This window comes from Kluyveromyces lactis (assembly GCF_000002515.2).
Source record: "Kluyveromyces lactis strain NRRL Y-1140 chromosome F complete sequence".
In the NCBI taxonomy this organism is placed as follows: domain Eukaryota; kingdom Fungi; phylum Ascomycota; class Saccharomycetes; order Saccharomycetales; family Saccharomycetaceae; genus Kluyveromyces; species Kluyveromyces lactis.
This window is the reverse complement of record NC_006042.1, coordinates 1,707,944-1,729,029: the sequence shown is the minus strand read 5'-3', so window position 1 is coordinate 1,729,029 and position 21,086 is coordinate 1,707,944. Positions and strand designations below refer to the sequence as shown.

General features: G+C 38.1%; 12 protein-coding genes across 12 annotated transcripts; 5 read left to right on the top strand and 7 right to left on the bottom strand.

Moving 5' to 3' along the window:
* Positions 1–88: 88 nt before the first annotated feature.
* On the bottom strand, positions 89–1,030 carry DET1 (acid phosphatase DET1; the record flags this gene model as incomplete). The annotated part of the gene is made up of 1 exon (XM_455923.1): positions 89–1,030. The coding sequence occupies one exon, from the start codon at positions 1,028–1,030 to the stop codon at positions 89–91; it is 942 nt and encodes a 313-aa protein (XP_455923.1).
* A 484-nt stretch (positions 1,031–1,514) lies between these two features.
* MRX18 (17-beta-hydroxysteroid dehydrogenase-like protein) lies at positions 1,515–2,984 on the top strand (the record flags this gene model as incomplete). Its single annotated transcript, XM_455922.1, has 1 exon — positions 1,515–2,984. One exon carries the CDS (start codon positions 1,515–1,517, stop codon positions 2,982–2,984), a length of 1,470 nt encoding a protein of 489 aa, XP_455922.1.
* Positions 2,985–3,681: 697 nt separating this feature from the next.
* On the top strand, positions 3,682–3,888 carry KLLA0_F18766g (uncharacterized protein; the record flags this gene model as incomplete). The annotated part of the gene is made up of 1 exon (XM_455921.1): positions 3,682–3,888. One exon carries the CDS (start codon positions 3,682–3,684, stop codon positions 3,886–3,888), a length of 207 nt encoding a protein of 68 aa, XP_455921.1.
* Positions 3,889–4,903: 1,015 nt separating this feature from the next.
* ARO3 (3-deoxy-7-phosphoheptulonate synthase ARO3) lies at positions 4,904–6,022 on the top strand (the record flags this gene model as incomplete). Its single annotated transcript, XM_455920.1, has 1 exon — positions 4,904–6,022. The coding sequence occupies one exon, from the start codon at positions 4,904–4,906 to the stop codon at positions 6,020–6,022; it is 1,119 nt and encodes a 372-aa protein (XP_455920.1).
* A 461-nt stretch (positions 6,023–6,483) lies between these two features.
* On the bottom strand, positions 6,484–7,296 carry MUM2 (Mum2p; the record flags this gene model as incomplete). The annotated part of the gene is made up of 1 exon (XM_455919.1): positions 6,484–7,296. The coding sequence occupies one exon, from the start codon at positions 7,294–7,296 to the stop codon at positions 6,484–6,486; it is 813 nt and encodes a 270-aa protein (XP_455919.1).
* Positions 7,297–7,979: 683 nt separating this feature from the next.
* Positions 7,980–10,292, bottom strand: UBP14 (ubiquitin-specific protease UBP14; the record flags this gene model as incomplete). Its single annotated transcript, XM_455918.1, has 1 exon — positions 7,980–10,292. One exon carries the CDS (start codon positions 10,290–10,292, stop codon positions 7,980–7,982), a length of 2,313 nt encoding a protein of 770 aa, XP_455918.1.
* Positions 10,293–10,625: 333 nt separating this feature from the next.
* On the bottom strand, positions 10,626–12,140 carry EHD3 (mitochondrial 37S ribosomal protein mS47; the record flags this gene model as incomplete). The annotated part of the gene is made up of 1 exon (XM_455917.1): positions 10,626–12,140. The coding sequence occupies one exon, from the start codon at positions 12,138–12,140 to the stop codon at positions 10,626–10,628; it is 1,515 nt and encodes a 504-aa protein (XP_455917.1).
* A 1,147-nt stretch (positions 12,141–13,287) lies between these two features.
* Positions 13,288–14,442, top strand: KLLA0_F18656g (sphingolipid delta(4)-desaturase family protein; the record flags this gene model as incomplete). The annotated part of the gene is made up of 1 exon (XM_455916.1): positions 13,288–14,442. The coding sequence occupies one exon, from the start codon at positions 13,288–13,290 to the stop codon at positions 14,440–14,442; it is 1,155 nt and encodes a 384-aa protein (XP_455916.1).
* A 386-nt stretch (positions 14,443–14,828) lies between these two features.
* TSC3 (Tsc3p) lies at positions 14,829–15,083 on the bottom strand (the record flags this gene model as incomplete). Its single annotated transcript, XM_455915.1, has 1 exon — positions 14,829–15,083. One exon carries the CDS (start codon positions 15,081–15,083, stop codon positions 14,829–14,831), a length of 255 nt encoding a protein of 84 aa, XP_455915.1.
* Positions 15,084–15,454: 371 nt separating this feature from the next.
* Positions 15,455–17,899, bottom strand: AKL1 (serine/threonine protein kinase AKL1; the record flags this gene model as incomplete). The annotated part of the gene is made up of 1 exon (XM_455914.1): positions 15,455–17,899. One exon carries the CDS (start codon positions 17,897–17,899, stop codon positions 15,455–15,457), a length of 2,445 nt encoding a protein of 814 aa, XP_455914.1.
* A 306-nt stretch (positions 17,900–18,205) lies between these two features.
* ORC2 (origin recognition complex subunit 2) lies at positions 18,206–19,996 on the bottom strand (the record flags this gene model as incomplete). The annotated part of the gene is made up of 1 exon (XM_455913.1): positions 18,206–19,996. One exon carries the CDS (start codon positions 19,994–19,996, stop codon positions 18,206–18,208), a length of 1,791 nt encoding a protein of 596 aa, XP_455913.1.
* A 376-nt stretch (positions 19,997–20,372) lies between these two features.
* RPC11 (DNA-directed RNA polymerase III core subunit RPC11) lies at positions 20,373–20,711 on the top strand (the record flags this gene model as incomplete). Its single annotated transcript, XM_455912.1, has 1 exon — positions 20,373–20,711. The coding sequence occupies one exon, from the start codon at positions 20,373–20,375 to the stop codon at positions 20,709–20,711; it is 339 nt and encodes a 112-aa protein (XP_455912.1).
* Positions 20,712–21,086: the final 375 nt, after the last annotated feature.

Here is a 21,086-nt window from a genome sequence, read left to right as displayed (position 1 = left end):
ATTACCTCAGTGGTTAAAATCAGTTTATTTTATTAATTCATTACGTTTGGATATGAATGCTACAAATAATGTTTACTTTTTCGTTCCCTCAGCACCATTTGGGCAATGTTGTCCGCAATACGTATCTGTCATCCTTTTCATCCAATTCCATCACGATGACACTACCGTTCGGAACGTTAGTTAATGATTCAAACTCTTCGTATGTCCATCTAAACCATTTCATTAAGAACACGCGTAAGAATATACCATGTGTAACAATAGCTACCACGTCCCTTTTTTTCCCTCCACTTTTCTCGAAATGGCGAAATAACGATTCCTGAAACCCTGAACACCGGTCGTAAACGTCTGCAGCAGATTCACCTTGAGGGAACCTGAAGAAAAAATGACCGTAATTAGCTCTTGTATTCATCACCTCGGTCATCGATGCAGTCTTCTGGAAATTACCAAAATCTTGTTCCCTAATCCGAGGCTCTTCCTTCACACGGTAGTGAAGGAAATGTTTCTCCTCATGTATAAGACTCGGATTGGTCTCAGTATTGTTAATTAGTTTAAAATTCGTTACGCTTTCATTATTTTCGAACACTGCACTTGGAAACACGGGGCATTGCCAGTGTGCCAATCTTCTTGTTCCCAAAGGTTGATACGTTTCCCCCTCGCATACTCTTATGCCGCAATTCAATTCGTTGTATCTATCAATCATCTCAATGATCCCTTTCAATGTTTCTCTGGTTCTACGGTATGGAGAGGTGTAAAATACTAGATCCGTATCCTTAGTGGATTTCACCCTTTGATAGTTTTGCTCCAGTTGTGGTCTATCTTCAACGTAATCCTCTTCAGCCTCAATATCCTTGGTGATCGAATCGTCGTCGACATTCAACAGTTTCAAAATTTCTATACCGGCCATTCTGGCCTGATATCTCCCATTCTTCGTTAACGGGATCAAATGGTTTGGAGTGTGTTCATTCACTTTCTTATCTTTATTAGATTCACTTTCACCATGTCTGATCAGCAATATTAATCTAGGTTTCATCGTGTTAAATTAAAGGGCTGCAATTCAAAATAAATTCCCTCCTATTAGATATTTGTCGATTAATTTAAATAGCTCTGTCCCACTACCTAATCTCCTGTGGGGGTATGCACGTATTCCAAAAATGCTTCGCTGAGTATTGTATTTTCCAAACTGACAGACCTTTTTTACGAATCCTTTTTACATAGAAACACCTACAGATATTTCATTTCTTTAAAAAAAGGGCTTTTATTTGGATAGTACCTTGCATTTTATGACATATTTCTTTTAAAAGAGCCAAACCTTTGCTACTGATGAATTTTATACACCTTTGGATGAGGCGTGTTGGAAAAGTAGAGGAAGTTGAAGTTAAGTTAAGTTAAACCTATAAAGACCATTGAATGTAACGGATACTTCGGTTCAAGAGATATTTGTTTTTGTGAAGGGATCACATATCGGATGCTTGTCTTGAAGCATAATTTAGTATTCAAATATTAAAGAGCCAATCATGTTCGATAAGCTAAAACAGAAGGTTTTGAATAAATCAAGAGAAGTAACGTTCTTGGACTTACCTCAACCAGGTGAATTGAAAGACGAACGAATTTTCTATCAGAACAGAACTAATTATGGTGTTAATTTCGGATCAATGTTCGTACTAGAGCAATATATCTTCCATAGTCTATTTTCTGCTGGTGGTGGTAATGAATTTGATGCTATCACAAACCAGGTCAAAGCAAGCAACTCAAATGACACTGCCAAAAAATTATCTGATCATTATGATTCATATTTGAATCGTGTAGATTGGAATTGGTTAAGATCAGTTGGGTGTACTGCGATTAGGTTGCCTGTTGGATATTGGCATGTCAAAAATGGTGAATTATTGAAAAATGGCGAGAAGTTCTATAGCTTGAAGGACGTTTATTCCAAGTCGAAACCATGGGACAGAGTGAAAAAGGTGATTTCTTTGGCAAATGAGAATAAAATTGGAGTTCTATTGGATTTACATGGATTACCAGGCGGAGCTAATGGAGATGCCCATAGTGGCGAACAAAGCTGTGGTTCTGCTACTTTCTTTGATGAATCGAGTTTCGTCAAATCAATCGTTGATAATGTTATACCTTTTGTGGTGCAAGATCTACAATCAAATGTAAATTTAATCGGATTGCAAATTGTCAATGAAGCTCAATTTGATGAAAGCGGTAAGAAACAAAAATCTTATTATGAAAAGGCTGTCGAAAAAGTGCGTTCTATCAACAGTACCTTACCGGTGGTTATTTCAGATGGCTGGTGGCCTCAACAGTGGTCTGACTGGGTTCAGGAAAAAAAACTATTCACCGACGTTATAATCGACTCACATGTGTATCGATGCTTCAGCGATTCGGACAAGGCCAAGAACGTTGAAAAATTGATTCAAGATTTATCATCCTCAGTGCAATTTGACAGGTCTAAGGCAGATTTCACAGTAGCTGAGTTTTCCTGTGTCATTGATGGTCAAAGCTGGGACAAGACTTCCGGAAACAGAGATGATCTTGTGAAGAAATATGGACAAGCACAGACAAGTATATTCCAGAGGCAGGCATCCTGGGGATGGTTCTTCTGGACTCTTCAATTTGAATCTGGAGATGGAGGAGAATGGGGATATATTCCTATGGTCAATAAAGGCGCTATTCCAAACAGACCCACGACGTGGAAGAAACCCGACAATGGTGCAATCAATAAACTTGTTGAAGACCACAAAAACTACTGGGCTGACAAAGGTGGTGACAAGATGGAACACTGGAGATTTGAGGACGCTCTTCGCAATACAATCAAGGACATCGAATCGTTCACGACATTTAACAATTCACTCTTAGGAAGAACCTGTGCTTGGAAATATTTCAGAAGAGTACAGTATATAAAAAGTAAGGGTGATGGAGAATATATGTGGGAATGGGAACAAGGGTTTGATCAAGCTATAGCCAACTTCAATCATTATTAGGCGTACTACACATGGATGTTTTTTTTTTGGATCTTTCGATTCATCTGATGTATAACTTTGGACAGAATATAACTAGATATGGCAAATGTCAATGACATTGATTTATCTTCTGGGGTATAACTTCCCTCAAACTTACCGTAAAATACTTTACTTCAAAAAAAATAGCTGATTGTCAGCTGATAGCGCAGTAAGTTATTTTTAACAGCATTTTATTACCAGAGGGTCCGAATGTATCTTAACCCTAATATGACCCTAATATGACCCAACAAGTGGTTTTTTTTCCTTTTTCCTGTCATATTTCATACTTACACTGTTTGTACAACTAAGCCTAACTTTAATAAACCATGAATCCCGCTTCTGAACTCATCTTTCAGCCTTTACTGCTAAGTTGCCGATGTGCACTTGTTCAGTCTTTCTGCAGGATTTGTGCACAGACGCGCAAGGCTTAGAAAGAACTTTCGAATGAGGAGAAAAGAAACATTCGAAAAAAGCTATCGAAAATACCTATGATTAGAACTTGAAACATTATTACAGCCGTAACCTACATGTTATATATATATATATATATATATATAAGTAGTATTGACGAGACGACTTAGTGTCGAGAAGAGGTTCGGTTGGAGTCCTAATCCATTCAATAGCAAACCAAAGAGGCAAGCAGATCTAGGAAATCACATAAAACAATACAATTCCAACAATGGGCCGTCATCGACAGCCAATGTACTATCAACAACCAGTGTATCAGCAACAACAACAGCCAATGTACTACCAACAGCCTCAGCAGCCGGTATACGTTCAGCAAGCTCCTCCAAGACAGGACAGTGGGTGTTGCGGGACGTGTTGTAAAGCATTAATGTGTTGTTGCTTGTTCGAGTTATGCTGTTCTATATTAAGCGGGCCTTAGATCAATGCTTGAACATTCTCTTGAAAGATGGATCCAAACTGAATAACACAAAACTACAAACAAAAATGAAAATAAATGTATCACCGCACAGTACACTGCTGTTCAATCTATCGTTAATAGTATAATTGAAGCAGTATTTAGAGCGACCTGTATTATATGTAATCTATATCATTCTATATCATCACCGAACAATTTAATATATTTCTGTATTTAACGGTCCTTAGTCGATCCAAAGGCAAACTGTTGACATGAATGAACAACATGGGCAATTGAGTGATATACCATTGACTATTCTTCTTTTGCCCATCCCGCAATGAACTTCGATTATTACTGTTCGATATGTTGGGAAGAAATAGCCACGTTCTAGAAACTAATCTGTGCATACAAACCTATATCCATACATATATATGAATTTGATTCGTGAATGATAAAAATGGTCAATGGCAGGAAATGTGCTTTTGAAATGACCCCGGTCTATAACAGACACTATGGCCAATACAAAACCTTGAAATGATATAAATGGTGAATTCTCGCATACCACGTGACACAAAACTTATTATTCCTGGGGCAGTACCCGTTGCCATGCAGTTTTTCCGACGTATTCAGTATAACTAACTCCAACTTTGAACCAAATACACATTACATTGCACAAATTTAACCTGTACTTTTTACTGAAACTTCAAAATTTTTCAATTGTTGCACCTAAAGTATAAGCAACGGTACTTCACCCTGCGACTATGATAAATATTCGTACCTTGTTTCTGGTTCGGCAAAACTCTGTGTCGTTACTGGAAATTTTTTTTTTTCTTTTCAAATTGTTACTCATAATATTTTTCCAGAAATGTATATAGGCATGATTTCTTTGCACAAAAAGTGAAAAAAAAAATTGGATGGAACATCATCACAACACTTTTCGATGAGCCATCCACTCTTTTCCATTTGCCAAAGGAAGAGCAATAGAGGCAAGAAGACATTCACTGATACCACCATTGCGGTAAAAACAGGGTAGTAAAAAATGTTCATCACTAACGATCATATTGGGGACAGAAGTAGTTTAGAAGACTGGAGAATCAAGGGATATGATCCATTGACCCCACCGGACTTATTACAACATGAATATCCCATCGGTGAAAAGGCCAAAAAGATCATCGTTGAAGCTAGAGAGAAAGTATGTGACATTTTGAATGGGAAGGACGACCGTTTAGTTGTAGTTATTGGGCCATGTTCTATTCATGATCCAAAGGCTGCCTACGAATACGCAGACCTTTTGAAGAAAATTTCTGATGAATTATCCGATGATCTATTAATCATTATGAGAGCGTACTTGGAGAAACCTAGAACCACTGTTGGCTGGAAAGGTTTGATCAATGATCCAGATATCGATAATTCTTTCCAAATTAACAAAGGTTTAAGAATTTCTAGAGAGATGTTCACCAGATTGACTGAAAAATTACCAATCGCTGGTGAAATGTTGGACACCATTTCTCCACAATTTTTGAGTGACTGTTTCTCTCTGGGTGCTATCGGCGCTAGAACCACTGAATCTCAACTACATAGGGAATTAGCTTCTGGTCTTTCTTTCCCAATTGGTTTTAAGAATGGTACTGACGGTGGTCTCCAAGTTGCTGTTGATGCCATGAGATCTGCTGCACACTCACATTACTTCTTGTCTGTTACTAAACCTGGTGTCACTGCCATCGTTGGAACAGAAGGTAACGAAGATACCTTTGTTATCTTAAGAGGTGGTAAGACTGGAACTAATTTCGATGCTGAAAACGTAAAAAAGACGCAAGCCGAATTGGTCAAGGCAAAGGTTGCTGATGCTGAAGGTGTCCAAAGAAGAATCATGGTTGATTGTTCTCATGGGAATTCAAAGAAAGATTTCAGAAATCAACCAAAGGTGGCTCAGTCACTTTACGAACAACTATCAGCTGGTCAAAATGCTATCTGTGGTGTCATGATCGAATCTAACTTAGTCGAAGGTAGACAAGACGTTCCTCCAGAAGGTGGCCGTGAAAAGTTGATTTACGGATGTTCTATCACCGATGCCTGTATCGGTTGGGAAACAACTGAAGATGTTCTAAGATTATTGGCAAAGGGTGTTAAAAACAGAAGAGCTCTTTCAAAGGCTTGAATAACAATCACTTTTCCCGCATCGTTTTTGTAATACCTCATAATCTTCTTAAACACACAATCACTTCTTGAAAAGATAGCCAAACTCAGGTAACTGGAAGAATAAACGGCCAACCAATATTTATTTTCCGAGCCTCCTCATGTACATATTACAAGGACAAGTCCGCATACAGTTTATTTAATCAACTAAAATTACTTCACATAAAGGTCTACACTTTGTATGTTCAAGTTTCTCTAATCGTAAGTTTCTAACGTCGGATGAAATAAATATCAATGGTTCATTTACATTTTTGTGTGTCAGCAAAGTATACCTAATCTAGGTAGATGTTATATAGCATACATGTATCTTGAATTACTCTCGAAAGTTTTTAGATCGTCAAATAAAACGTCCAACTAGAATGTCATTGGCAGAAAAAAGCAAAAATATCAGAAAAAGAAGGATCAAGATCTTATACTTTGGTGTTACTTTTCTTGCTGTAGAATCCTTAGTCTTTCTTTGAGTTCTTGGTTTTCTTTACGTAAAAGTTCGAGCTCGATACTTGTCTCCTTCACTCGACCATAACTAAGCATTTTTGCCATTTCTTCGTTTTCCTTCATTAAAGTTTCCAATCGAGTTACCATTTTATGTGCTAAAGCTTCTTCGTCATATCTACCAAACTTTGTAGTAGAATTTGAAGGGTTAAGCGCAACCGCTGTAACTATTCCTTCTAGTCGTCTTTTTGTTTCTTGTAATTCTTGGTCCTTTCTCTTTAATGAATCTGATAACTTACAAAATATTATTTCCAGGGATGCCGGTATCTGGATTTCAGAATCGAAAGTAAGAGCCTTTGATTTCTTCATTTTCTGCTCTTCTTGCTGCTTGAAAGTCAAACCCTGATTGAATACCTCCTTCAATTTTTTTATCTCTATTTCTAACGATTCTATCTGTGTCTCTTTCAACTGTAGTTCAAGTTTGAAGTTGTCTGATGATGGCTCTGTTTCAGAGTCGAAAGTGGTATTGAATCCTGAGCTTTTAGCATATGATGATCTGTCCATTATTACCGTGTTATTTGAAGAGCTTCCAGGATGCGTGTTTGACGAAATGCCTCTCGAGGACTCTATCTCGGGCGAATTATGTTGTTCTATGAGCGGCTGTTCCCAATATGATGACATGCTGCTCCTATGAGTAGAAGATCCGCTCAAATGGCCCTGAAGTCCTTGGTTATAGTGGGAGCCCATACCATCAATGTTCCCATGTAAGCTGAAGCTACCTCCATGTGCCATGCTGGAGTTCATGACATTGGCGGTTGTGCCATACAATTTGGACTCGTCAGAACTACCAAAATTCAGATTGGCGAAAGAGTTATCCAAACTCTGTTGGTTATATTCAGGTTGCTACACGATAACATTGACCTGTTAGTAAAAGGTTAATTATGAGTTAGAAACATTTATAGTCTCAATTTGGTTGTTCCATGTTTCATAGAAAACAGGGACAGACAGAAACAGTATTGATTAAAAATGTGTCATGTAGGCAATCCTCCAATGTATGCAAAAACTTACGTAAGACATATATCCGTTTGAATTCATGGTTTTAAAATAACTTATGGTTTGTTGATCGTTTTTGGAAGATTGTGTGACTACTTACTTGGTAACAAGTGTTCTGTCACTGGTAAATAATTGATCTAGTTTGCTTTATTTTTAAGGGCAGATCTGACATGTTTCATTTTCAGGGAATCATGAAGCATATTCACGTGACTTGCAATGGCTGGACACAACTGCCTCCAGACAGGAACCGCTATAAATAGGAATAAGCCCACCATACTGTATTGAATTGAGTCATGTACGAGGATATATATGTATATATGGACACACAACCATATCGTTGAATACCCAATGCAGATAGGAAGGTGGGCAAGTCCTATTTTTTTAGAGTTTCATGTTGTGATGCATGTCTCTTTTATTTAGAGAGGAGATGCCTCTTATTCTTCAAGGTTGAAGAAAAACATGTAGCCATTCTTTTCTATGTCCTCGAAATTTGGTTCATCGTTGGCCAAGAGAATTTTTTCATCGTTGTAGAGAACCCATTGTTCTTTTCCTTCGACCACTTTCTTAATAAATGCAACGTAATGGCCACTGTGAACTGAATTACCTTTATGGCATATGACAGCAGTCAGTTTATACTTAGCAGAGGCAATTGACGATGCTGGGATTCCAAAACTTTTTCTGGATTGATCCTTCCATTCCTCAGCTTCAGGTAACTCCCCGTCGTCATCCATATGGGAGAAAACCCATTCTACACTGGCATTGACGTCACCATTCTTCAATATCAAAGCTTTGCGGCATAGTTTCGAATCAAGCCCCATAGCAGTCATACTGTTTAGTGCTTCTGAATCGACACGATTTTTCGCTGAGGATGAAGCATGAGGATCAAAGGCCTCGTTTAAGTTAGGGTCCTCCATATGCTGGAACAACCATTCCGTGGCTGCATTAGGGTCAGAGTTTCCCGTTTCAAATAATGCTCTTTTGGTAGCATTGCGAGAGAATCCCATCTGTTCTAATTGTCCTAGGAACAATTCGTTGAATTGGAAGGAATCTGATTCCTCTTCTTCTTCGACTTCTTCCCCTTCGCAAATTCCTGTAGCTTTGAATGGGGACATATCTAGTAAAGCATCATCGCGTACACCAGGTACCACAACTTGCTCTGATGTCTTGCTTGGCTGCCAGTTGATTAACTCAATTCTAATCGGGTTTATGATAAGTGTACGTGGGAAACTAGAGAACCCTGGTACTTTTGATGCAGTGTTAATTTTCTTATTGGTGAGACAACGGTATTCAATTTTTTCCCCACTGAAGTAATCATTTAACCTGTCAATTAGATTTTGCTCCCCGTCTAGTTTTCTTAATGGAAGCTGAATGACTTCTGAAACTTGATCCATGAACTTAACTTTGTTACAATTGTCACATTTAATCTTGTCTTGAATGTTGAATCTAAACAAATCGTTTGGATTGGTAGTAGTATTTTTAAATATCTCTCTATCCAATTTATCAGAGAGATAGGAAAAAAATTCCAAGGAATCTTGCTGTCTTCCAGAGGAAAATTCTTCATGCGAGCCCCCAATAACCTTTTTGAAAGTGGTGGGTTTAATACCCTCAGGATATCTGGATTGCTGTAAGGTCATAGCATTTCTGATTTTGATTAGTTGACAGTGTAAATTCGTTCTTGGATAGACGACATCTGTAGGAAAGGATCCTAATCCATCTAGGTTCCAATTTCTGATCCCACCGTTAAGTAAAACTTGCAATACAGAATTTAGGTAGCAAGAATTGCCCAAATTTAATAAGCCCAAACCGTATTCAGGACCATTTTGTAGATGTTTTAAACTTTTACCTTGTGAATCTACCATTTGAAAATCCCATTTCAGACTTTGTTCCACTTGCAATTCCACCAATGTCTTTTCTTTGGACTTGGCTGGTACTTCGACTTCCCAAAACTTCAAGATATCCTGCAACTGCAGATTATGGGTGAATTTCACATCTTCATCACAAGAATAACAGTATATATCAGCTGCATCAGCTGTCAAAGAGCCCAATTTTATCGCTAAAGCGTGGCCATCTGTGCTTTCATAATGTTTCAAAGCATGAGAGTACCCCTCTATCCCAACCTGCTCTCTTCCACAGGCGACGTTTCCACAATGGAGACATAACCAAAGGTTAGAAGTAAGACCACAGTCGTTACAGCTTTGAGAAATGCCACCTTCTCGCTTCTCCAAGTTCGATAAGTCGAAAGTCTGTATGTGTGGACATGACTTTAATTCAAGTGTCCAGGTATTTGACATATCTTGATATGATGAGGATTTTGTTTGCAAGATTTCACTAATTTTGTCACTCCATTCCTTAGGAATAGATGGAGTGTCTGAAGATAACAATTCTCCATGTTCCACAGATCCAAGCAGCCAGTGGGTATCATATAGATCATCCTCATTCACATCCTTAACCTCAAGCTTTAATTTCTTTTCCAATGGTGGCGTGCCAGCTTCTTCTCGCTCTTGTTTTGGTTTTAGAACCTTGAATACTCTGAGATACAGATCATGGGTAGAACCAGTCTCACTCAAAACAACCTCTTGATGTAGTTCCCAATGCTCTTCGGAGAAAGACTGAAAGCAGCGTAGACAGATGAATAATGAATGTTCACGACCCTCATCTTTATTCTTCATCGTTTCAAAACAATAAACACAGTCATCTGTATCAATGACCCTGGGTACATTGATATCAAGGATATCAGAACCAGACATCTTTAATTTGAAGGCAGATATGATGCGTTGTGGAGCTTTGTTCTTATATATTGATGTTCTATTTCTTGCACACTCATTTTAAAGGATCAAACTCCAGTAATTTCAAATTTTAAACCATGCCGTAATTATGGAAAATATAACAAAGAATTAGGTAGATGAACGAGTTTTAAAGTAGAACGCATCAATTAGAGCTGTATTTAACTTATGGCACCCTTATGTACTGCCGAAGAACAATGCCATTCTAAGAGAGGATAATGAAATTTATTGCGTGTAGGTTAATCGTAAGTGTATTTACAAGTGTTCGATGTACTATATAATCGAAATGTATAGTTTTTATAGTTTAGCAGAGGAAGTTTTCCATCTTAAGAAACCATCTGGGTTTGGAACACATTTTCTGTCAATAATAAAACCTACCAAGTAGTCTACGCCGGTCTTACTCTTCGTGGCGGGGTTCAATTGTTGGAAGAATTTGACAGCTTCCTTCTTAGTAACTGCAGTTTGTCTTCCATGGTTGTCAGCACCTGTGATATATTTCTCAACTAGAGTTTCGTTTGGTAATTGGTACTTGCTATGATGTGGGTATTCAGAGAAAGTAACTAAATTTGATGGGCGGATCAACGACACCGGGTTTGAGGAGTTTTGTGAGATTAGAACTGATATTTGGGCTAATTTCAAATCTTTGATCTTCCATTGGTATGGGGTCTTGTTCTTTTCTAGCAATTTATGACTAGTGGCCTCAGCAAATTCACATAGGTCCGGAGATTCTGACATTTTAGTAGCAGTGATCAAATCTTGGGTCAAGGCGGTTTGAATGTCAGTGAAGGAGTTTCTTTGGAAAAGTTCTTTTGCGATTTCCAAAGAAACAGGGGATTTGCTAGCTAGCATTTGCTTGGTCTTTGCAGCAAACTCCTGAGCTGTTTGTGATACTGTCTTTCCAGCAATGACCTCATCCAATTTGGAGTAGATTTGCTTCAAACTGTTACCGATATCGAAACACTGTTCAATGACGTTTAGTTCATCAGCAGTGTACTTGAACTTGTAGTCTCTTGGTAATGGTGCGTTGAATTCCTCAATAGCATGGTTGACAACATCGAAAATTTCATCATCACGGTTAGTCGATTGAGAAGTGGCTTCAGTCAAATGTAACTCAGCCAATCTTGCCTGTAAGTTGGAGATCTGATCATGTGGCACATAATGAGAAGCGACACCAGCCACGTAAGCATCGGCACCATTCAAAATGTCACCAGTCATGCACAAGTACTGAGCCAATTGTCCGTTGGAACCACCAACAGTGGTAAGCTTTGGAATAGAGAAAGTGGCACCGACATCTGGGAAGAATCCAATATCCATCTCAGGCATGGCCCAACGAGTATTTTCAGTAGCAATACGGAATGGAATATGAGTAGATAGACCGACACCACCACCCATGGTGATACCGTCCATGATAGAGATGACCGGCTTGTTCAGCGTAGCTAGAGCCAAGTTTAACGAGTATTCCTTGGTGAAAAATTCTCTAGCGTAATCAAAATTTCCTTCCTTAACCAACTTGGCTACTTGAGCTACATCGCCACCTGAACAGAAGGCCCTAGGACTAGCTGAAGAGTTCAAGATAACAACATTGTTAACGGTACTCTTGGCATATTCTTGCAATGTGGGCAAGATGGCACTGCACATCTCAACATCCAATGCGTTCAATTTCTTTGGTCTATCCAAAGTGACCACTCTGGCAGTGGAATCGACTCTAAACTTAACTTCAGACATAAATCTTAATTGATTAACAGCCAATCTGGTCTTCAAAACGTGTCTCAATGACTGTTGCTGTGCTCTACAATAGGAATGCCTCAACATTATGGAATGCTATGGTAAAAATGGGTATAATAGATGATGTTGATAACCCGCCAGGATATTATAAGACGCTGTAGATCTCGGTATATATAGATATATTTGGTCAAAGATATCAACGTAAGTTAAGTATGCAGCAATTAAAGGGAGACTGCTACCATTCTTCTGTTCTCGTCAAGTTCGTTCCACTCAATGTTCAGGTTCAAATTTGTTTCAGCAGATGGAGAATAGTGAGTGACCAAAAAAAAAAAGCTACTACGATTGTTGAACAATTTCAGTACCTAATGGATTGAGCAATTCTCCAACTTGAAAGGGGATAATAAGACAAGATAGCCAAACTGCGAAGCAATTTAAGGTCGGTAGCAAAGGGGGTACAGAACTTATGTACGCGTATAATTGCATTCATCCGGGGTGGAAGCAAATCCTGTATAAGATTGAACCATAATCTTGCAGCGGTTTGTCACATCGTTTGACATTTGAAATGATTTAGAGTATGTCAGGATTGGATCGAAATATATCAGTTTTGCATATTTAATGGTTAAACAGATATTGGTGGGGCCCTTGGTACCACCAACCCTGTGTCTGATGTTAGAACAGGGCGTTCCCTCTCTGTGTCTTTGTTTCACGTGACCGTACTTTTTCCCATTTCCCTTAAAGCGTAATGAAAAATTTCTTTCTATCGCTCGAGAGCACACGGAACAGCAACATCTCATCGCATGGTTTTTGTTCGTTTAAAGATATATTGTAATTCCAATTACAGATTTCTTTCTAAGTATAAACCACATTTCTTAGCAGGCTTTGCTTGCGTTTAGGTTTGTGTATGTGTTTGAATTTATCACATCATAAGATCAGTTCTTTTTCGGGATTTAAGGATTTTAGATTTTAAATTTTAAAAGCTTAAGTTCTTTTAAATAGTCACGCATAAACATAGGATTTATACCTGATCCAACTGGTGTGGTTACATTGAGAATATCAGTATCAAACTCAATAATAAGATTCTAGGCAGGCTTGGAATCAAGGATCAAGAACTGTATTTTTGTCAAGCGTGTTTCCGGTTCCTGTTTTTTTATCGGCATTGTTTTACTTTCAAGTTTTGATATAGCATCGGAATCGCTATCTTAACAAGAAGAGAGCTTCATTAAGACCCTTAGACATGACAATTGTTCATAGAGATTTGAAAGTCTCTGAGAAATTTGTCGACGTTCCAAGTGCAGATGAGGATTTTAAAGTTCTTGATAACTTCTACTGGTCCGCACATAAAGAACCCCATGCTATAAGAAGACATGCCATAATTAAGAAACATCCAGAAGTGCAGCGACTTATGGGCCACGAACCTTTGACTAAATGGATTATCATTGGTGTTGTGTCGCTTCAGTTATCGCTTTCCTATTACTTAAGAAATACCCATCCTTTTACTTGGAAATTTTTCATCATTGCATATGTCATCGGTGCTACCGCTAACCAGAATATCTTCTTGGCAATCCATGAATTGTCTCACAACCTAGCATTTAAGAAACCTGTCCACAACAAGTTGTTTGCCATTTTCACAAATACCCCAATTGGTATCCCATACAGTGCGTCATTTGGACCATATCATCAATTGCATCACAAGTTTCTTGGAGATGAAATTTATGACACGGATATCCCTACCAGGTTTGAGGCTGTGCTTTTATCCAATATCTTGGGGAAATCGTTCTTTGCCACATTCCAAATCTTCTTCTACGCATTTAGACCTATGTTTGTCACAAGGATCAAATTCACCTACATCCACCTTTTGAACGTGTTGTACCAATTTATGTTCAATTTTATATGGATCGCGAATTTTGGTTGGTATTCATACTGTTATTTCCTGATGTCCTCATTCTTAGCCGGTTCTCTACATCCATGCTCTGGCCATTTCATTGCAGAACACTATCTGTTGAACATTGAAGAAGCTATCATCGGTGGTAAACTGATGCTAAAATTAACGCCAGCCGAAAGACAACCAATTAACGTCACTGATGAATCAAACGTCTCAAGAGAAGACGTCGAATTCAGGAAAAAGTACGCATTGGAGACGTATTCTTATTATGGGCTTCTAAACTTCTTCACTTGGAATGTCGGTTTACACAATGAACATCATGATTTCCCATTTGTTGCTTGGTCCCGACTTTGGGAATTGAACAGTTTATGTCCGGAATTTTATAATCATCTGCCAAAGCACTCCTCCTGGTGTAAAGTCTTGTACGATTTTATTACCCACGATGATGTCGTATTATACAATAGAGTGAAAAGAGTTAATAAAGAGTTCGAACAAAGCAAGGCTTAACTCATGCTTCCTGGGTGATTCTCGTAGACATATTATAAAAACATCAAAAACAAACACAAGAGAACCGGGAAAACGGCTCCTGATATGAAGTCATGATCACCTGCGAAATAACCGTGATACATTTCTAAATATTTATCCGTTTTTATAGATTATATAGCCCATACTTTCTAAACAAATTTACTCTTGTCGAACCTTCAGGACTTGTCTAAAAGGGAGTGTGATAAGAAATGGTTTGCTTCAATTTAATGACAATTTTTTTGTCATGGATATGTGTTGATTGGATTAGAGATCGGAGTTTTCGTTGATAACGAATGCGCTAAAAAAGGTCTTGCTCCCTCTTTCTCTGTATGCTAATGTTTCGATTGAGAAACTTTGAATTTCGAGTTTCATAGGAAAATGTACTTCAATAAACCAAATAAGCTCAGGCTGACTACAACCAGAAATATAGTGTGTAAACAAAATGCATCAAGTGAAGTCATTAAATAAAAGGGAAGATGGATATAATAAACCCAGTATAGATTCTTCACGAAATCAGCCAACTTTTCTCCTATGCCACCACGCGACATCTGCTGATTAGTCGGTGTGTAAATCATAGTCCCTCGAGACTTCTTGTATGGTTCATAAATCTTTTCTGCAGCCATTGTCTACCTTTTTCTTATCTTCAGCGTATTCCCTTCTATAAGTCAAAATTGACTCCAGTGTAGTTTAGTTCAATGTTACAATCGCCTTCTTACAGGATATCGTTTACTGATCAACCAAAATTTACCTGTATTGCTTCTGTTCTTATATTCTTCAATGTAAATATTGGTTTTTCATCAACCTTAAGAAATGTAAAGTTTAAAAAAGGTCGAGAGACGTGCCGAATGACAATAAGAATCAAAGTGTGTACATACCGTTTATACAATAATTGACTTGAATTAAAAGAATAAGGACATCGGTGCTTCAATCAGTTCAGGTTGTTTTTTTTGGTATGCTATCGGATGAACTAATTTCTTTTACCCTTGGTTACCTATCATTTGAATACACCAAAGAACGATCTTCTTTTCGTCTCCTTGGTTTCGTCTCTTGCATTAGAATTAGATGTAGAGTTGGAGTCATGTTTCATGCGTTCCATTTCTACAGATCTTCTGACACTGGTGCGGGAAAATGATGTCTTATTTTTTCGATGCTTACGTTGATCATCATTCGAAAGATTGATTTCTTGATATTTTAGGTCTAATGACCGACGCTTAGGAACTTTGGCGGGTTTCAGAAATTCTTTACTCTCAGACCCTGGAGATGTTGTTTGACGAGGTTGGGTTACAGGCTCCTTCAATTTCGGCTGCTTCAAATCGAGTGAAATGCTTTCATCTGATATAATGCTTTCTTCTAGTTCTGTATCTGACTGCCTAGTCAATGAATTCTTTGAAAGATCAAGTTGATCAAAAGTAAGGTCTAATCGTGGTTGAGCAGGAATTTGCTGCTGGCGCTCAGGCCTCAGTGAAGCTCGTGTATTCGGTTGAGCTTGAGCTTGGGGTTGGGGTTGGGGTTGGGGTTGGGGTGGAGGAAGAGGCTGAGGTTTAGATTGAGATTGAGATTGAGATAAAGGTTGCGATGAAATGATTTGATCTTGCATATTGGCTGTAATTGCGGCTGGTGTAGAATAGGGTACGTTATTTCTGGGTGGGGAAATGTCAATCAGGTATTCGTCATTCACGACGTTGCCATTATTTGGAACATCAGAAATAGGCATTGTAGTATCAAAAGTACGGGCTTGATCACTTTGTTGGATACTCAAGTTATTTAGGTTGTTTTCCTTCATCGGAGATTGTTGAAAATATGATACATTCTTTTCATTTTTTGGATGTGCAGGAGGAGTGCCTTTGAAGTATTGTTCGTTGTTCGCATCAAAGTACTCAGATGCATCCACTTCAGGCTGGAATTGTGATTGAAAAGGATTATGTTGTTTATGCTGTCTAGCAGCCGACATATTCGCAGTATTCTGTGGCTGTTGTGACGAAGGAAGTGGAGAGGGCGCCCTTATACCATGTGAACTGTGCCTTTCATTTGAATCCAATGATACTTGTGATTTGTTTGAAAGATCCGATATACTTCTGGAGCTCGATTGCTTGAGGGAGGTGGACAGTACTTGCAGATGATGATCATCTCTCTCCTTGGCGTTAGCAGATTCTAACTTTTCCACAGTTGGATAACATTCGTCCATTTTAGCAATATCAGTTTCCAGATCTTCTGGTGCTTCTTGTTGGTCGACAGATCCAATACCTTTATCAATTGGTTGTTTTGGAGCTATCTCGAAATTTTGAATGAATAAATCGTTCAACTTATCGACATCTCCGCTAGTTACCTTCTCATTTTTATATAGCTCAAACATTTGGTATTGTATTTGTTGCAATTTCAAGTGGTATTGAGAGTATTTAGCAAAATCGTAAGGACCCAATTCGTATTTATCAGTGAAAGGAACATCGCACTTCAGGATAGAACATACATGATGCATGACTTGATAAATATTCGGTCTTAGTGAAGGATTCTCCGCCAACATAATAATGATTAAGTTTATCAATTTGGATGAGTATCCATTCTGAGGAATTTCATACTTTGAATGTAAGATGGCAAACTGTCCAGTTAGCTCAAATGGAGTGGTATAAAATAGAAGTTTGTAGAGGAAGATCCCAAGAGCCCAGATATCAGATTTCTCATTGATAGGGAGACAGCGGTATAAGTCAATCATCTCAGGCGATCTGTACTGTGGTGTAGTATGCACATAAATGTTATTCGTAAGTACAGCAATATCTTGATGCGTTGATACGATTGGAAAACACATTGAAGTTGAGCCGAAATCGCAGAGTTTGAAATTATCATCCTTATCAACAAGCACGTTTTCTATTTTGATATCACGATGGATCAACGGCGTAGGTAAATAGTGCATCTGAGCAATTGCGTTCGATACATCATACATGATCTTCAATATTTCAGCTTCAGTTAACTTCGTTGCCAATTTGTTATTCATATAATCCAGCAATGACTTCTTAGGACAGAGCTCCATCAACAATAAAATTTCGAACCCTGGAGATCCATCTGGATGTCTTGATGCATTAGAGTCATAGTACTGTACGATATTTGGAGAACCCCTCAATTGCTTCATGGTCTCTACTTCGTTCCTTAGCTCATTTAAACCATTTTCATCGGGCACAATGACTCTCTTTAAACAGGCTATGTCCCCTGCCTTAAGCAGTTTGGAATCGATACCAGCATCCATCTCGTTAGTCAATTCCAAGAATTTTACCTTGTATATATTTGCGAACCCACCCTCAGCTAAATGCTCCAAAATTTCACACCTATGAGTGCCAACAACAACCTGAGTGTTGGGACTCAACAGATGCGAATTCGGAATCATAGCAGAGGTCGCCGCAGTATGTGCCACCGAATTCGGTCTGGATATAGTGTCTGATTTGCTCATCACAATATTTAGCGGACTGCTGAATTAAATACCACTACCAACAGTGCTTCCAACACTTGCTGTTAGTGTATACGATACTCTTCTTTATCGAATTCTCCCTTTTCTTCTTAACCATATAACCTTAAGTTCATTAAAATAGTAATCTTTATCGAAAACTTATTTTTCAGTGATTTTCGGAAGCAGAACTGATTCAGCATAGGAAATGTAAAAGAAATGAACCCTGGTGGACGGTATGGTAAAGCCAAATGAGATCAGAACGCTAGAGTATAAATATAAATATGTATGGTGAATTTAAATAAGGATTATTTATTGCAGCATGGAATCTATCTCAGTTATCATTTTTTCCATGTCTCCATAGCTATATTTAACATTTATGATCTCTTTACCCATTTTATTTTTCGTATTGACAGCCATCTTATGATCAATGAACTCTGATAGGATGGTTCGAAGACCCATTTCGCTCGAGACTACGAACTGTTCGGTGCATGTTTTAAAAAGTTCAGAGAACTCAATCCCAGGTGTGATTTTGTTTAAGGAACTAGATTTTGCACGAGGCTTTGACTCGTTCTTGGCATTAATCTGTCCCATTAGAAGTTGAAGAAGAATTTTGTACATTCTTTTAGAATTGTCCGTCAGGGATTCTAGTACGTATTTAGCACCGTTCGCATTAAACAAGGTACCTGAATCTTTGGAAAAGTCGATAGCATTATCGGTTTGTACTGTTTCTACGATGTACGGCTCAAAATTTGTGATATCGTGGTAAACAAAGTTGAATGATTGAGCTCTGAAATGATCCCAAAGGAAAGGAGCTTGTATATGGTCGACACTTGCTACGACACAGATTTGTTTGATTTGTGCAAGAATACTCATTCTGGTTTGAAAATGTTCTCTCCGGAATGACGGACCGTCCAAGTTATGTATCAAAAGAATCATCTTCACCGTAGGAGGTCTTTTCTTGAAATATTTTGAAAGCCTGTCCATTTGCAAGTCAATTCGATTATCCCAATAATTTGATTGACCTTGATCATCAATAGTCTCGCCCTCTACTAAGATTTTGAATATATCCAAAAAGATGTTCTTAGAGAGAGTGGTGTACCCGTTCATTACAAAAACCGGTATACATGGATCATCTTTTTGAATATCCGGGTTTTGCAACAAGGCGATCTTCATAGAAAGAAAGTTGAATGCAAATGATTCGAGGAATTTCTTCTTCGATCCGATACCATAGAATAATAACGTAAATCCCTGCAGTAACTCGAAAGTAAACTGCTGAAAGAGTGTTTCATGTATTTTTTGTACTGCCTTTGTCGATGAACGATGGAATATATCATTGGAAAGTTGAGAAAGAATGTTATATTCATCTCTGGAAATACTTGGTGCCGAGGACATCGAGTTCTTGGATCTTTTATCAGTTTTTAGGATCTTGGTCTGATCTATGAAACCTTCGAAACCATCGAAAAAATATATTTGAGATTGTTCATCAGATGTTTGGTCATTATTATCGCTCTTTGGCAACTTAGTCGGTTTGAAATTAGGGTTCAAGTTCAATTTCAGATGCTTATACTGCTGGATATCGTCGTATGCAAGATCATCGTCTATAATTTTATTCCTTTGAACTGTATTTCTGGTAGTCTTTCTTTGGGGTGATGGTTCTGCATTAAATGTAAGTTTTCTCCTAGGCGACTTATTAGGTGAGCTTTCATTAGAATCTATTTTAATTTTTAGATCCTCGTATTCGTCGTCATTGTGTATCAATTCATTAGTATCTGACACATAGTCAATGGCATCATCTTCCTCCAACTTCACCCTCTTGGTTGTTTTCCTTTGCCTTCGCCTGGGAGTTGCAGTATCTGTCGATGAGTGCTTCCTACTCTCTTCATCTTTATATTCAGTCTCAATGCTAACAGACTCTAATGTGAGCGATCGTTTGGGTGACTTAGGTCGTACCGTTTTGGAAGGCGAAAGAAAATCAAAACTTTTAAGTTTCTTCGGTGACTGATATCTTACTTTGGAAGGTGATATGAAAATGTCTTGGTGATTTACAATATCAATGTCTTCTTCTTCTTCCTCATTATCACTGCACTCTTTCTTCGTCATGTTTTCAAGGTTTAACCGCTCCAAGATAATCAAATACTCTAAAGTCTAGAGAATGGAAACTAACTTATAAATGTGGGAGTTGTTCTTCTATCAAACCTCGCCCACAGGTATTAACCCTATACACTATATTTGACATACAAACCTTAAATGTCAACATAAATATCGATTCAAAGTTAAAGGCATGAAGCTCTACTTTTTTTTTTCTGAAAAATTTCTATATGAGATGAGGAAAGAATTAAAACCTACTCTCAATAATTATAGCGATGAGGTTCATTTTAGAGTGTATGCGATAACGTGTTGAAGGAGCTTATGGGCAGGTAACGGTGCGTTAACGTATCGTGTTTGAGGAGTCTGACATTGAGAATTAAGTTGTAGGATGCTTTCGTTTTGCCCATTATGCAATAACATGTTGTTGGTATCAAAAGCTGATTCAGGTCTGTATAAACTAGCATGCGGATCATGCCCATACCAGTTTTTAATTGATGGGATAGAGGTATACGATAGAAAGAACCTCCCTAGGAAAGAAGTTGATGATGTCTTAGGTGGAGAAGGTGCATGGGATAATGTTGACCAGACAGCAGCACAATGTCCGAACCATGACCAATGTGCGGGTGAAAGAGCTTACTTCTTCCAGTTGCAAATCAGATCTGCAGATGAACCTATGACAACTTTCTACAAATGTGTTAACTGTGGTCATAAATGGAGAGAGAACTAGAGATTGTGTATTTTTGAAATTTACTTTGATTTCGATACGCATCAAACAAAATATTATAGATCTTCTTAGCAGTTATTACATCGCTTAGAGCAAAAAACTGACAAGAAGATAAATGTTCGGCTTTAATCGCTGCCATTTGTCTCTCGCCCAGCTAAAAACGCATGCTTAATCTTTCAAATGATGAAAGGTAGATCACGCTTTCATTAGGCTCGCAAAAGGAAGTTGTTAGGGTTTGATGAAACTTCTTCTGAATCAAAGTGTAATATAATGTATAAATCTACAAATAGATTGAACAAGACAAAATAAAAGTATTGTCGACGGCCTGACAGAACCATTTCGTGCAACGCTGTATGGTACTAACGACCGACTTGGTTT